The 18,257-nt window shown below is 30.3% G+C and overlaps 1 protein-coding gene across 1 annotated transcript in view; it reads left to right on the forward strand.

Moving 5' to 3' along the window:
- The window catches only part of LOC126738321 (ATP-binding cassette sub-family G member 1), a 103,314-nt gene that overhangs the window by 54,430 nt on the left and 30,627 nt on the right, over window positions 1-18,257 (forward strand). The window contains exon 3 of the mRNA XM_050443590.1: window positions 10,401-10,596. Coding sequence (XP_050299547.1) covers window positions 10,401-10,596 — 196 coding nt within the window. The remainder of the gene's footprint in view (window positions 1-10,400; window positions 10,597-18,257) is intronic.

The raw sequence follows: 18,257 nt of genomic DNA on the forward strand, positions 1-18,257 counted from the left end.
ATTTCTTGATCTCAATCTATTTATAGTTCCTATAGCTCTTGCATAAGCAATTTTGGAGTAATAATAGCTGGGCCAATCAGGCCGAGCGGATCGAAAAATTATGAGATCATTGACAAGACTGTTCGTTTGGAATTTCTTTTGTTAATATTCACGGACAGTTTGTATTATAAAACATCCTTATTTGGATCCCATAGTATTCCCAGAGTTTTTAATTCCTTTTGATCGCCATTTAAAACTAATTTATCTTGACGGCCGCTATTTTTAAAAATGAGATCTAGAATTAAATTTTGATTTGATGATCATTTCCTAACTTGAAATTTTAGTGTTGAATAGAATATCTGTCACATCTGGATATATTTTAAGAGTTTCGGATTCTGTATCTACAGTTGCTAGAAAGCCATCCATAAAGATTATATTTTATTAACGCCGCAGTTCTGTGAATTATTATTATTAACATGTCTAAATATAACTCCTTCAAGCAGTGTGTAGCGTAAAAAGAAGCACTAGCAGTTCCATAAGTTACGGTTTAGAAGACCTTTATTTTTCTTTTGATTTTCGTGCTAGAAAATTAGTAGAGGGATAGAGATAGAAGGATAGTATTGAAAAAGAGAAATAAGATCCAACTGAATTGTAGGACCTACTAGAATTATGTCGTTAAAAGAAACACTGATACTTATCTTAGCACTCGCGTCTGGCCTTTTGTGGTGACTGAATCTCTTAAAATGGCTCTGTGAGGTAAAAAATGTAATTTTCTAAAAAAATTCTAAATTCCATGATTTTATACTAGTGAATGCTCGTTAAATACTAGTTCCCTTTTAATTAACTTCCATTAATGAAATAATAGCTTTTTCAAGTTAAACCCCGATTTCAATCGAAAAGTGCACTTTTCACATACCAAATCACTTGGCAGCCCACGACCAAAATACCAACAGTCGATAACAGAGTCTCTTACATCAAGAACTTTACTGCCAGTATAAAACTTCTCATGCCTTAATAAATCAATTGTTATCTGAATAAATGAATCTACATCGCTGTATATTTCTTTTTCGTGAGACTTACATCCATGACATTTTGACTTTTTGCAAAAAAGTTAGACTTATTTTGATGTGATGCCTCGTATTCATTAAGATCAGCAGTTGATTCTCTTTTGCCTTTTTGAATTTGAAAGAAAAAAAAGTTTCATTCGATTTCAAGGATGTCGAGAAGACACAGGACCGCAGCAAGCAGGAATACTACTCATAGCTCTGGTTTCTCAACTGTTACCCATATCGTGCAATAATAGTAGCATAGCGGATATCTGGATTAAATTATGTTTTTCTTCTCAAAACTTGTATTTATGTAGTAGTTATATGCCTCTAAGGATGTCATATGACACTTATAGTGAATTTTTTGATACTGCAGAAAGGTAGCTACAAGGCCAACATAATAAAATTCTCATTTTAGTAGATGTAGAAAATAGGAATATTTTTAATAACATAGAAAGTAGATATTTACAAATGATAAACCTGTTAGACTTGCGACAACATAATAGAATTATTAACGACAGAAATAGGGTTCTTGATCTTGTTTTAAGCAATTTTTCTTTAACTTTAAATAGAAACGACTCTTCGTTTATAAGGGAATATTCGGATCATCCCACTTTGTTTTGCTAACTTGAATTTAGCAAAACTTCTAACAAAAAAATATTTAATAGCCAAATATAACTATAAAAAGGCAGACTTTTTAAAACTTTACAGATTGTTTAAAAATGTAAACCATGTAACAAATATTTTTTACAAAAAAATATATGATATTTTGAATAAATGTATACCAATGGCACGTGAATGTAAAAAGGATTACCTACCGTGGTTTACCAAAGAAATAATTTCGCATATAGAGCAAATTTTATTTATATCAGAAGTAAAGTAATAAGTGACATTAGAATTATATATAAAAAATACATAGAGGTGGTAGAAACAAAAATAGCTAACGACCCTAGTAACTTCTGGAGGTACACAAGTTCAACAAAGTCAGGTACTTATTCATCCAATACACCAATGTTATACAGAGACCAGGAAATAATCGAGAGCAGGGATATCGCTGACGCTTTTGCCACGCATTTTTCTAGTATTGTTCAATCAGATTTCTCTGGCTAGACGCTGGATTTTAATTCGGCGGTTCGTCTGACAAATGCGACTTTGTTTGTAAAGGGTATTATTGTAGAAGATATTAGGGTCGCCGTAACAAAATTAAAACCTAAAAAATCGGTTGGGCCAGATAAGATACCACCCTATATCTTTAAAGCATGTATTGATTTTCTAATTGAGCCCTTATTAATAATATTTAACCTAATATTGGAAAAAAAATTTATCCAGATTTATGGAAAACCTCAAAAATAGCTCCTATATTTAAAAGTGGTGACAAGGCTGATATTTAAAATTATAGACCTGTAGCATTAATTTGTTGTCCAAGCAAAATTTTCGAATCAATATTATATAACAAAATTTATAATCATATAATGGGTGTTATCACTGAAAAACAGCACGGTTTTATTAATAAGAGGTCAACAGTCACAAATTTAACCACATTTTTGCAGAAGCTGAATGGCGTGGTTGACTCTAACGGACAGGTAGATGTTATATATACCAATTTTTTTAAAGCGTTCGATAGAGTCAACCACGACATTTTGTTAAAAAAGCTAGATTGGTTTGGCTTATCGCACAATCTTCTGCAGTTGCTTGCTTCATTCTTGCAATTAAGGATACAGTATGTAGTCTATAGAGGGTGTACATCTCGAAGTTTTGTCGCTTTGTCAGAGGTGCCTCAGGGGTCTAACCTGGGGCCATTGCTTTTCTTATGTCTTATCAATGATCTACCATTATGCTTAAAATATTGTGATGATGAAATATTTGCCGATGATTTTAAATTTTATAGAGCAGTTACTAGTGTTAAGGACTGCGAACTCCTTCAGCATGACCTGAATAGAGTAATACTTTGGGCAAAACAAAACAAATTATCTTTTAATGTTGAAAAGTGTATTACAGTAAATTTTACTAGAAAAAAAGTACCAATTAATTACAATTATAAAATGGGTACTAATGTCTTAAAATGTAAAACAGAAATAAAAGACTTGGGAGTAGTTTTCTACAATAAGTTGCATTTCGATGCTCATATTAACACAGTTGTTAATAAGGCATTTAAGATTTTAGAATTTTAGAATTTTAATTCGTAATGCCTGTAACTTTACTAATTTAAAGACATTACTTCTCTCTATAATGTCTATGTTCGCACCATATTGGAATATGCCTCGATTGTTTGGTGTCCATTCTATTCGGTTTACGAACAAATGTTGGAAAAAGTTCAAAAAAGGTTTTTGCGGTATTTGTACTATAAAAACATGGTGTGTATCTGATGTATATATCTTATGAAAACCTTTTATAAGATATATACATCAGATACACACCATGCCATGCGCGATGCTTATTTGTCTTAAATAATAAAAGTATTCCATAAGCCGGGTACTAGTTTTGCGACACTAAGTATGTAATAAAAGTTGTCTATTTGGAAATACTTTTGTGATATAAAAGTTGAGTCCATAAATGTTTATAAAAAGTGCATGGTGTAAAAGCGTGAATTTTAACCTTAAATAATTTTATCAACTGATGTAATAAGTAGAGTACATTTTTCTGAAAATATCATGGTCAAAAATATTATCTTTCATATGACCTCTCAGATACAATATTCTTCAGCTTTACATTCAAAATCATTCAAAGGTCAAAATTTTGGATAATTTTTGCAAATGAGCCTGCATCAAGATAAACGAATATGATATATATACTATAATATACTACCTTTATTTTTTTCTATAAATAAAAAATTTGATGTTTTAGTAAAAATCTTGTGTAATAAAAAGAAGGTGTATAATAGCATGGTCTTTCTTAATTCGTTTTTAGTAACGTTAGTTTTTTCTTCCACAATTTTCCTTCTAGTTACATGAATGCAAATCGTTATCACAGAATACTGTTCTAGTCGCACATATATGGTAAGCCGAGCCTATGCAGATAGAATTTAATAAAATTTTTTATGGAATATTTTTAAAGCCAAGAATAAACTTAAGAAATAACTTTTCGAGTATGTACGGTGTTACAGAATAAGATGCTGATCCTTAAAGGAGTTAATCCTTAGATGATTTTAAGAAGAAAAGTTGAAATAAAGCTATGTCCTACACTCCTTAATCTTTGAGCTACAGGATGTTAAAATTTTAAGAAAAAACTTGTTTCTTTATCATAACTTTATTAACTTCCTAGATATGCTTTATGCTTCCTAGATATGATAAGTTTTGCGTACACCCTCTGACTATCGACAGTCATTCTTTAATGCGGGATATTTTTTTAAAGATTATTTAGTGGCATTTTTACAGGAACGCAGACTAAATATTTAAAAATAACAATATGTAGGCCACTTTTTTCTGTAAAAAAAATATTCCGTAAATATAATCTGTAACATCCTGTATATGGACTTTTCTAGGTTCCTCAAACAATTGATAACAAAATCATTTGGTAAAAAATTAAGATCTAGCCTTAAAATAACTGCTTATTTACTTTTTAAAAGTATTTGTACATTTGAGTTGGTAGCACTGGCATTTAAATCGATTGAGTGGTGACAGATGTTGTATACACGTGTCTGTACACGGTAGTTTAAAACGGTTTAAGATAGGATTATCTACTTAATCAAGTTGATTTTACTGGTGTTTATACACGCAAGTTATCTTAAACCGATTTCCAAACCACTTGAAGGTGTTCGCATAAACTTGATAAGTGACTTAAATCATTTCATAAATTTACACATGTACGTCGCCATTACGTCGTACTTTAACGTGTTAAGAGTTAATAATTTGGTCTTTGTGTTTGTTCTTTAGCGAAATATTCTAAACAATATAATAATAATAATAATATTAATAATAATATTAATAATAATAATAAGCCTTTATTTCCAACAGGCAACTTGCCCAATAACAGGAAATAGTTGCAAAACAAAAAATATAGTTTCAAGGAAAAAAAACACAAAACAAACCTAAAAGAATAAAAAGACAAGTCACAATCTCAAAAGTTATCCAAAAAATTAGAACAAATAACTATTAATATGATATAAAAACCCAATTATAAAAGTTTAACAAGATAATCACATATTCAATAAAATTAAATTAAATTAAATTAAATTAACTGCAATATACCTACTAACTTAAACACATGGGTCTTAATCCCAAGAGTAATGATCCACCAAGATATCGACAATCACATGAACCGGAGAGAAATTTATATCACACATGTGACAGATCCGATTAAATATAGCGCATATTGTATATAGTGGCGATTTCAACAGGATGTTAGTATGAGGCCTTGGCAGAAAGAATGTCAGGATACGTCTAGCATTAAGCCTAGGCACCATAAAATGTACACCAGAAAGAAGTACAGGACTATCAATGAATCTATTCAGTAACCCATGCAGGAATTTTAAGATCATTCTTTCAGAGAAGATCGTTCTTTTGAGATGTAATGGATGTAGATTGAAGCGTTCCAATAGTTGCCGATGATCAAACCCTCTAACTGGATGTATGCCATCCTGCCTGAAGGCCAAAAACTTGGTAGCAAATCTACGCTGAACAGATTCAAGGAGACCAACATGATTCTGATAGAGCGGGTTCCATATAATGCAGCCGAACTCCAGTTTTGATCTCACAAAGCAACAGAAAAGCAGTCTTAATGTAGATTCCAAAGTAACTCTGAGAACTTCCAATTATGAACCGAAGCTTTCTCAGGGCTGACTTGACTATGTTGTTGAAGTGTGGAACGAATGTAAATTCAGAGTCAAAGGTGAAACCAAGATCAGTAATTTGCTCTAATCTACTCAAAATAGTATCATTAATAAAGTAATCAAAACTTAAGAGTGTTTTTGATCTAGAGTAACTGACCACACTACATTTAGTGGCATTCAAGCCTACCCTGTTAACAGCGCACCATACCTCCAATGTATTTAGGCAGTTCTGAAGAAGAACACAATCCTCCAAACCATATATATTTAAATAAAGTTTTAAATCATCGGCAAAAGCCAGCCTATGACAAGTGAGTGACTCAATCAAGTCATTTATAAAAAAACTAAACAGGAGCGAACCCAGGTTCGAGCCCTGTGGCACACCCGACGTTACGTTAAAAAGTTTCGATTTAAAGCCCTCATATTCGACATATTGAGATCTACCAATCAAGTAGAAATGAAACAAATTAAATAATCTCCCTGAAAAACCATACTTAACCTAACCGAGTTAATTTATGTAGCAAAATATAGTGAATCTATCCGATCAAAGGCTTTTTGAAAGTCGGTATAAATAACATCGACTTGAGTATTAACATCAAGTGATTCACAGATGTGGCTAGTACACAGGATATGTTAGTAACACAAGATCGCCTGCTAAAAAATCCATGCTGGTCTACAGAGATGAGTTCTTTTGCGTGACTAAATAGCGACCGATTCGGGATAATTTCGAAAATGTTTGAGAAGTTACAGAGTAATGAGATTGGCCTGTAGTTCACGATTTGACCAGAGTCCCCAGCTTTTAAAATAGGTATTATTTTAGCAGTCTTCCAAATTTCAGGAATCTGTTCTGTTGACCGTATTAAGTTGAAAATATAGGTCAGCGGATCAGCTAGGGCACCAAAGCGATCTTTATCCAAGAAACTAGGTACACCGTCTACACCAGATGTTAACTTATTTTTGAGTTTTTTACTAGCCAAAATAATCTGGGAAGCATCAACGTTGGAAATGTCAAAGTGGGGCACATTACCAGACGTCGACGAATGGTTAATGAAATTGGATTGCATAAATGCCTCACCAAAGAACAGTGCAAAAGCATCAACTATATCTTGTGGGTCTTTAATTACCACGTCCTTGGTGCCAGCCTTCTTAGAACCAATAAAATTCCAATAGCTAGATGGGTTCAAAGAAATATTCCTTTCGGTGTTTGATATATACAACTTATATTTCTTGCGTATTTGTAGTTTGATAAGGCGGCTAAGAGAATGGAATTTATTTTGAAAGAATGGAGAATTGTAAATTTTAAAGTCCTTGAAAGCCTTTTCTTTCCTATAAATGTTCTTAATCAATTCTCGAGAATAATAATCTGGAAATCTTCATTTACGTTGCTGCTTAAGAGGAATGTGTGCGACAATGCCATTCAATATATCATATAGGGCTTCACATGCATCATTAACGTTAGAGGGTAAATACACAGTAGACCAGTCAGCTTCAAGGATCGAGTCATAAAGGAGATGGAAGTTGGCCTTTCTAAAGTTAAAAGAATGAGATAAGTTTTTATTAACACAACGTTAGTGTCCATAATTTTCAGCTTAAGCAATATGAGTGATACCGAGAATACAGTATAAGAGAGAAAAAGGTAGTTAAAAAATCGGCTGAATACAACCGTATAAGAATTACCGAGACAACATAGTTTTTATGCCAGTGATTTGTTGCAGGTGCAAGCTAAAATGTTTTGGAATGCTGAGTACAACAGAACAGATTTCTATAATGAAGATATTTCGTTTTTTTATAACCATAAACGAATAAGATATTTATCTATAAGAATAAATAGAATCAAAAGGTATCAAGAAAAGACGACTACGGAAAGAACAATCAACACAATCTTTAGAATATTTTGTTTTGATTAACGCATAGAGACGTAAGATTTATAAGAAAGCATTTTAGGGCTTACATGGTAGGCTTCAGTTCTAAGGTAGTACAACGTCTGTAACTTCTATTGACTCTTTGAATTATATGCATATTTCAATGTCGTCTATTCCCGTGCAAGATATTTTCTATTTATGCCAACTCTCTTTATTTAAAAAATTTACTGTAAAAATGGTGATTACTAATGATGGTTTAAATTTTTAAAACTGTCGGTCAAAGTACTATAAAAGAACATGCTTTTCCTTGGAAAGCAGTGCATCGCAGCTTCAACGTTTATGGAGTTTCGTTACAATCATGAATAAAAAGGAACTGTTAAAGCTTTGAAATATATTGATGGCCTACAAAGAAGTTCTTTTTGCTAAAAATTTAATCAATTACCCGAATTATTACCAGGAATACAAATTTTGATTATGCCTATAGCAAATTGCTAATTAGGTTCACATATACTCTTATACTAAATATACCTGGCCTGCAAATTCAATGAAACGTAAATGCCACCACAATGCAAAGTTGTGTTGTGGCAAACAAAATAATTTAAGTTTTTGGGAGGTTATGTTTACAAAAACAAAATAGAAAGTTACATTTAGTTAGGAATTTAAGATAGTAGCCTTAGATCTGAGATTTTTCTTGTACTTCTTTAAGAATTTCGTTAAAATTTATGAAAGAAAGTAATCCTCACCTAAATTGAGACAAAGTTTCAATTAACTTGGAATAGATGCATGCACTTTACAATATTTGCTATATTATTCCGAAAACTTAAATCCGAATACCATAAAAATGATAAGATCTTCATTTAAATTTTTGCTTGTGTTTACTTAACAAATTTAATTAAAAGCGCTTTTATTTTCTTTCTATTTTTAGTTTACCAATTTTACTTTCCTGTATAGTGTTTCCACATTAATAGGTACAACCATCTAAAAAAATCGAAATATGGATGACTTTATGAGGGTTTGTAATTAGCAAGGGTTTATATAGTAAAAATAAACAACTCTATATATTATTCTATGATAAACAACACAGACAGATAATTCACAATAATTCGGTTTTAAGGAACAGTAAACCACATACGTTTAAATAAATATGCTATTACATTATCCACGTCTTAAATAAGGAGGAAGCTATATCGCCTGATCAGACGATATACCCAAGCGTGTCGTTTACAAATCGCCAAAAACTAGAGAATCCGCTATACTTACAATTGAAAATTTTATTTAGCATCAGTCATATCGAGTGATCGTGTCGAGTATAGTGATTTTAGAATCCCAATGATGGTTTAAAAACAATGTCAATAAAAAAATAAATTTAGTTCGTGACAGGCCACATGTCAAACGTCAACGTCGTCAACTTCATTACCGTTATTTAATATATTTTTTATTGGCAACACTGAAAATGTTCAGAGTGACCAATATTAAAAATGGAGGCCACTAGGCAGCGGTATCAAGCTAAATATAGTCTCCAGAATAACCTTAAAATCAATTTGGATAAAACTAAAGATATTCATTTTAAACAAAAAAAATAAAAAAATAAATCAAATTAATATAAGTCTAGATGGGATATATTTAGCAAAAATCAGCATAATATAATATTTAGGATTAACACTGGACGAGAATCTTAATTGCAGTAACTGCATATTGAACATATGAAATATAAAATAATACCTTTTACTGGAGCTTTTTACAAATGTAAACATTTTCTAAGTATAGCAGCTAACTATGAAATATATAATATATCCTTTTAACCTTGCGATATCTTATGCCAGGGTGAAGAACCTGTTGTAAACAAATTTTCACAAATTTGTAATATTACGTATAAAATATTAAAAAAAAACCTTTTTATTAAACTTTTAAATTTTTTCTTTAAATAAACCTTTTTTTAATCTAGACTATCTTATGCCTTTAAATAATATACACACCTTATTAAAATTTAATTCTATTGAACAAATTCCTAAATTAGAACGGGCAAAACTATTGTTTAAAATTATAAAGAAGTTAAAAAAGTCAAACTAGTGTATTCAAATGATGTACATGCATATAGCTTAAGAAATAATAACATTTGATTCTACAGTACGAGAACAAATGTTGCCCTAAGAAACCCTATTGGTGAAGCGGCGTAAGCTTTCAATGAACTGTTTATTCAAATAACATAAGAATTGGCATTACATATTTAAAATTAGTCTAATTTATACCCTTATGGTTAAACAAGAAATAACTTGCTTGACGTAGCTATTAATACCGTTGTAATGCTAACGAAGCATGATTTAAAAGTTTTATCATGCATTGGAGCATTAACGTATACATAAAAACGGCTGTATGCTTAGGGACCTAGATGTAAGGAAAACTATAATTGTAATGTTGATAATAATTTTGTAAATTGCGTGCTTTAATTGTTTTTTCAATTTTCTGAAAACCCCATTTTTGTTACTATATTCTTTTACAAATAGGCGATTCAAGTATCTTATACCTTACACTAAGACTATCCCTGGCTGGCATTAAAGAACATATTTAAGAAAAAACAAAATACGTTCTTTTCAATATTCTCCTAAAAATAATAACAAAAAAGCATATGTAAAGAATTTTTAAGTTGTGTAATTAATGCAATCAAATGTTTAAGTTCATATAATTAATATTAGTATTATATATTTTCCTATGATAAACCAAATAATAAAATTATTTCTTTTTTTTTAGGACATCAGGAGTTCAGGGCGTAATAAAATGCAAAAATGGCAGAAAATCAAAAATAGGCGTGAACCAATATAAAAACGACTCCTGTTACATTCTTCAAGACGACCATTTATTTTCTTATTTCACTGTATATGAAATTATGGCTTCCACTACCCAATTAAAAATTGCCGGACTCTCAAGCGAAAAAATTGACTGTCTGGTAAGAAAAGTTTAAAACCGGAAACATGCACGTAATTTTAAAATATTATTATTATTTAAATTACATACTCCTAAATATCAAGGTGAAGAGTAAATATACTGCCGCCAGGTTTTCTCACGAAAAATAAATCAATCAAATTAAAGTGTTTTAAACTTAATGGTAATCAAATTAGCGCTTTAGGATTCTAAAATTAAATAAAAAGATATATTAAAATATTATCCGTATTACACTTATTACATTTAATCACAATCACAGGCCGCTCACAATGCATTTTTAGTACAGTTTATGAAATACAAGGTTTTTAATATTTTATACATCACATCATGTAAACATCACAGCTATGGAGTGTAAGAGTCTGATGATGATGAGTGAACTCATCGAAATGCATAATTCTTGACAAAAGATTAGCATTTTCATTTGTAGAGGAAAGTTTTTCCGGCCTTTCTAACCCGCTATATTATAGTCACTCCACTTGAAGAATGAACTTCTACATACAAAATTTTTGATATTTGTATTTAAACTTCAAAGTTTCTTTTCCAAATTAAACTAAAAATGCGTTCACCAAACTCTTTTCTATTTTTGTGCTTAAATTAATTATACTTGCGCTAAATATTTTTGTCTTATTTTCATATTTTTTTTTTATTTTTTAGTTTTATTCATGTTTTGAATGTTTTAAAGTATTTTAAAGCGATTCGAATTAAAATAAATGGAAAGGAAACTTCCAGGACCAATAATCGATAAAATAATTCTGTTCCTGAACGATAGGGCTTCTTCTATGGCCATCATTGAATTATCAAAAGTGTCTAGAGATATTGAGGTTTTTAAATCTCTGGATATAGAAAATAAAAATCCAAAAAAACCAGTACAGACACAAATACAACCTCCATCTATAAGAACTAACCTCCAAATTAAAATGTGAAACTTTATTACCCGGAAGGCCTATAAGACTGACAAAAGGATCAATCACCAAAGAAAAAAATACGCATAATGAAAGCACTTCAAAAGCAAAGTAGTTAAAATTCATAAAATTGGGGATTTTGTGTATAATATTGTTTCAGCTTTAAGCTATTTTTATAAATGATCTTCTTTTATGGATATTTTGCTGATATATTACGCAATTTATAAAATTATTAAGTTTAAGCTAATTAGCATTTAAACATATGATCATTTACTGCACACTAAATGACTTTCGAAATACTATTTTTGATAATGATTATGATGTAATAGCAGTGATATATAATTAAACTGTTCAATTGCGAATAGGTAATTGAATATAAATGGCCATCAGTTGGACAGCTGTGACAGAGTACAAGTAGTGGAGTGGTAGCTTATATAAGACATATTATTAAATATTCAAAATTACAGTCAAACCATCAAATAGAGCAATTATAAATAAAAATTGAATTAGCTAGATTTTTTTTCCGTAGAAGATATTTACAAAATTTCACAATCACAGCCAACACAACACCACAAACACACACAAACAACAACCTTCTACTAATTATTTAAAATTCTACTATTTATTTAAAAGACTAAAACCGTCATTTTAAATATTTGTGATATTACAATCGTATTTCTATCGTTCTCAATACATTTTGCCTGAGTTTTAGTTAGTAAAACCTGAAGGTGTTGATATTGTTTATAATTTTTCACTGACTTCGCCATTAAATTATGGATGCTCTTATTGCATTGACAAGTAACACATTGTCACAGATTGAGCTCGACAGTAGGTTAGATAGTGTATAATTCAAGAGTGTGCACGTTTACTTTACTGATATACGGTTCTTTTAATTTTTGTAATGAGAAGCTATGAACAATTAAATAGAATAATAAGGTACCTGGTTGGCTCAGAATCACTAAGCAGCATTACACTGAATGCCTTTTACCAAAAAAATGTTAAAGAAAAATCTCCCCGTTGCCTCTATAATAAGATTTATTATAGATGCGATGTACAGTCGGCAAATTTGAAAATGTCCCTCGCATCTGCTCTCGGACTTCGTTGCCTTACAATTTGGCAACATGGCTTTTGACTGAAAGGGATAGCGTACGGCGGGCGCTAGGGTGTAGAGTATCGATCGAGTTTAGTCGTGTATAAATAGGCAGGGGTGACGGAACTCATTTTTCAGTAGATGGGGTTTTTGCAATGGGACGTTTCGAATATTTTTGTGGCTGTGCAAGCTGATATTAAAAAAATCAATCAGTTTGTTTTTCCTCCTTATGTAAAGTTTTTAGGACAATGCGCTATAGTGTTTTATACGTTGGCTAAATGCGCTCTTCAAAATTCTGTTTGGTTCATCACTTTTGAGAAATTACCTTCAGTTATTTTTTTATTGGGACACTATATTTCTTAACTCCAAATTATTATTTTTTTGCTTGATCTTTCACAACCTATATTTTTGTTGTCAAATGCTGCTTGTTGTCAAAATAAATAAAAAAAAAATCGTTTTTACTCTTTTATGCTATTTATAGATTTTTTACATAAAAATCCTAATCGATGTTTTCTTTGAATTTTTTTTGAAGTATTACTTTATATTACTCACCCAACATTTGAAAAATAAAATGCAACTTTAAAAATACCAATCCAAATTTTAAATTGTTTTTTACTTTTAAAGTGTGCGTTATTGTATAAAATAATATAATTTAAAAAAATACCTATTTGTTTTTTTTATTTTTAAATATATGGTGTGTATTTAAAAATAAGTAAACAAACAGATGTAATTCTATGATAAAATAATAGTTTTAATTCTGGCAGCAACCAGTAAGTGTAAACCAAAATATAGGTAATCATAAAAAAAGGAAACATTATAATAATAGAAACTTTAAGTGCTACAGCAGAAACGATAGGTATATGTTGAGATTTTTTTCTTTCATCCTGTGTCTAGGAAATGAAAAACGTGAACTCAAACCTGTTTAAAGCATTAAAGGTTCCATAAAAAATAGCGTGCTATGGTTAGCACCGCCTCCTAGCATTAATAACGTAATACGAGCTGAGATACTACCAAAACTACTTATTTTGGAATACCCTGTCTAGCGCTGTAAAACTAAGTACTTGTACTAAGTACTACCATAATATGGGAAAAAAATTCAGATTTTTGTTTCTTTTCCCTCACATTTTATTTATAAGTATACCTATATAAAAATACAGGGTGTAGAACTCGTCAAAAGAAGTTGGTTGATATACCAAAAATTGCCTATACTCGTATAGTAAAAGTTGCATATTAAGAAAGTTAGTTTGCGTTATTGAAATTTTTTTTACTCATTATCAAGTTTAGTGGACATTGTTTTTACAAAAACTGTTCAAAATTGTCCCCACTTGTTCGATTAACCCAAAATGTTGTTCGGCAAATCCATATTTTAAATTGTTTATGTCTATATTTTGGTAAGAGGTAGAAAAAATCTATGTGGTTCTCATGAGTAAAGCACACTTTTTTACTGAAGTGATGAATAGAGTAATATTTCTGTTTGTAAATAAGGCACTCTCGTGATTTCTTCTTGAATAAAAAACCAATTTTTTATATTTTTTTTTGAAGCGAAGTTAACTTTAATTACTAAACTTTAATTATAGTAGTCCCGTATCTTTTTTTATTTACTTTTTTTTTAAACCTTATAAAACGTATAAGTAATGGATCAAAGGTCAGTTTCAAAGCGAAAATTTTATTTCCTATTTAATGACAAATTACAGTTCTTTAAGTATAACATCTTAATAACAATTAATAACATTCAACACTACTCCTAACAAGCTTTAGTAAGTATAATTACAATTTAAATCTACAATAAAAATACTTTTTTATTTAAACTTTTAAATAGCCTACGTATTGTGTTTTTTTCGAAACTTATACCTTTTTTTTTAAATAATAATTATTTAATATCACAGGGTGCATTTGGTATTGGTATGGCTTCTTAATTAATATTTGTTATAAAAACCATTTGCGTCAATGCATTGTTGCAGCCTTTTCCGCATTAATCCCGCGTAATTACTAAAATCGAGTCTCCCTCTGAAAGATTCCCAAACTCTTTGAGCGTGGGCTAGTAACGTTTCCTTCGATCTAATTTGGCTTTGATTAAAAGTATCCCAAGAATTCACCATTTCAGCCCACAAATTTTCGATGGGGTTTAAGTCGGGGCTTCTGGATGGCCATGGAATTAAATTAAATTCCAGATGTTCCTCAAACCATGTTCTCGCCATACGGGAGGTATGAATTGGACAATTATCGTGCATAAAGGATATTGGTCCAGCCGGATATATTATTCTGTATGAAGGCAGAAAAGAATTTTCCAAAATGTCCACGTAGTCCGCGGAATTCATTTGGGGTGGCGTGGTTACCAGCATTCCGGGTCCATTTTGGGTCATCCAACCCGATAATGACAATGTTATTCTCCCGCTTTTTTCAGTTTCTTGGACATAATGGGAATCATATCTGGTACTTGTAGGTCTCCACACTAATTGATGGGACCTTATGTCCGAAGAAAACGTTTTTTCGGTAAATACCACATTTGACCAGTCTCGGTCAATATTTTCTTGAGCAAACCTAAGCCTTCGCTCTGCGTTGTCGACCGTTAATTTGGCCTTTTTGGCTGGTCGTCTACAATTTATTCCAGCTGAACGAAGAGTATTCCTAATTGTTTGCATACTAACATCCAAGTTCATGGTTTCTTTGACCACCCGGCTATTTGTGAAAGGGTTATTTCTTACTTGGGTAACAATAGCTTCTCTCATATTTTCGGTCAATACAGGTTTCCTTCCAGGATGTTGTCTGGTTTCTACATGCCCTTCTGCTTCTTGACGTTGGATCCAGCGTCTAACTTGTTTGACCTGTTTAAAAGCAAATGCAGTAATTAGTATTAATTAATTAAATAGATATCTATTATACTATTAGGTTAGTGACAACAGTTTAGCAAAGGGGTGGCCTATATGTATAGGTATAGATAAAAAATAGCAGTAAATATTTTATTATTAAGAATAAGTTAATAAAGTAGGTACTAAAAAAGCAATAACAGCGTCTCTTAACAATAATATAATTTTATATTATTTATTGGTGCTTTTTTAAAACATTCAGAGCGTTACGTCAAAATATATTTCTATGACAACTTTTTTTAATATATGGTGAAAAGCAAATAAAGCGAAAATATTGACAAAGTTTTCAAAGTGAAAATATTTCAGATTAAAATGTTTGCTATAATAATAAATACAATAATAATACAGATATAAAAATATACTAGATGGATACAAATAATGCGGTAAATAGGTAGTAGATTGGCTCATGGTGCGTTTTGGACTAAATATTATTTTAATAAATATTTTTTAATAGGGCCACTTCCCTTAACCCTCAACTGGTGCAGTAGTCAGATATTAAATTTAAAATTCAAAATATCGCCAATCTATACTACATTCGACTACCGTTTTTGAGAAACCTTGAAACCCATTAATACTTTTTTTAGGGTATGGTACTGCATTAAATTTATTTATTATCTAAAAAAAACTATACCTTCGTTTTTTAAATATTTAGAAAAAACTTGAATGTTTTCAAGATATCGCGTTGCAACACTTTAAAAAACTCACCCTGTATAAGGGTTGCTTGGATTTAAAAAATACTACCTCAAAAAAACAATCAATCATATGTAAAATGATTTTACTTTAAAAATAAAACATTTTTTTATTTTGATAGATCCAATAACATGTATATTTTTCTTTGTTAAAAAATATAGGTAAGTTTTATAACTTTTTTACATATCTATCGATAAATTAAACTTAAGATATGTCATTTTCAGCTATTTTTCTAAATAAAAAATTTAATGAAAAAATTATAAATTACCCTCGAAATCACTCCTATTTGAATAGATTCCCAGGACGATGAGATAATAATTTTCGTTTTTGATCTATTAAATTTATTAGCTTATTTCGGGATATCAAAAAAAGTTGGTTCCGTATAAAAACAAACCTTTTTTTTTTAAATGAAAGTTAAAGAGAATTTTTGAAGATTTTTGACAAATTTCATAGTTTAGTTTAAATAGATTTTACCTAACAAAAAATTTAAACGAAATGCATACAAAAAAAACTTACTGAAAGATCCGTAGCAATTGCTATTTCTCGTAAGGTGGCACCCATCTTATGCATAACAATAATTCTAGTACGAATTTCCATGATACTCTCCCTCTGTCCAGGCAATCTTGGTATTATGAAAAAATATTACATAAAACACTTTAAAAAATAAAAAAAATTAAACACGTAAATAGACTCGAGGCACTTATAAAACAAAAGACAGTACAATACTGCTTACCATCAAATTAATTTATAATTACCACCTTATACATTTTACCTGCTACCCCGTGCCGCCAATTAATATGGAAAAACCCACCTTAAAAATAGATCTTAAAATTTACTATGGTACCTTACACACAATGTTATACTGGGATCGATCGCATAAGCTGCCCCCGCATCAGGCCCTGTTACTTATTTTCGAAAAATGCCGCTATATTTTCTTCATTCATACAGTGTAGCCAAATTGTGCTTAAATTACGTGTAAATGGGTAAAGAGCCACGGAGCGAGGGACATTTTCAATTTTGTTGACTGTACATAATGTAAATAATAAATATATTAAATTTAAGGGTAACCTTACCATTTTATCACGATATACAGCTCTGTTTGATCGATCGTTTTTTCTTTTATGGTTAAGTATTTAAATGACATCCCTAAAAGCACCATATGTATGTGTCAACGTAGATTTTGAAGATGTGCTTAACTTTTTGTTAGTAAATTGTAGTGATTGCCTTTTTGGTAATTTATCTGATGCCTTTAATTCATTATTATCTAGTCTTAATTTAAAAGATACTCATATTATAGAAATTCTGTGATGATTAAACAGATGATTGGCCACAAAAATAAAACTCGAGCTATTGTCAAGCTTAATCGAACGATTGCCCCAAATATATTTTAATAATATTGTAGATTTTTAAGATGACCAGTTTTTGAATTTGATGTTGAATATATGAGTATTTTAAATCTAATTTCTGTTGCTAACATTATAAACGGGATAATATTTATAATTTTTGGTATATGTATCAACTTCTATATTTGTCATCATCATAAGATATGTCAATAAAGAAGTTTTTAGAAGCAGCACTCCCTTTTTGCAACAATTTTTAAAATATTTGCTAATCTATGCTATTTTATAATTTATTAAAAACATATAAATTAAATATTTCCTATCCGAATCTAGTTTTTTGTAGTCTATGGATGTCAATAATTTTCCTTCTTTCTCCGGTCTTTCTTTGAAGTTATTTGGGTGATGTTTTCTATATTTTATATGTTTATTATTTGTAGCATGATGAATATTTATTAGATCAGTTTTGGCCATTTGATTATTCCAAACGAGTAATGTAAGTAGACGGCTAGCAAAGATGTTTACTGCTTTAAAAAGGTTTTCTCGCTCAGTTTTGTCTTAAAGTTAATTTTAAGTTAAAAACATGATAAATTAAGATTTATGATTTTTGATTTTCATGTTTGTATGGTTAATTTTTGTGCTTTATTGGATTCCTAGATACTTGTCAGTTTTATCTCTTATAATATTTTCTAATATATATTTTTGATATAATTTAGTTCTTAGTTCATTTTTCCAAACTGCTTTTTCTATATTTATTTTTTTGTACATTTCTCAATACT

Source organism: Anthonomus grandis, chromosome 7, assembly GCF_022605725.1.
Source record: "Anthonomus grandis grandis chromosome 7, icAntGran1.3, whole genome shotgun sequence".
Taxonomy (NCBI): domain Eukaryota; kingdom Metazoa; phylum Arthropoda; class Insecta; order Coleoptera; family Curculionidae; genus Anthonomus; species Anthonomus grandis.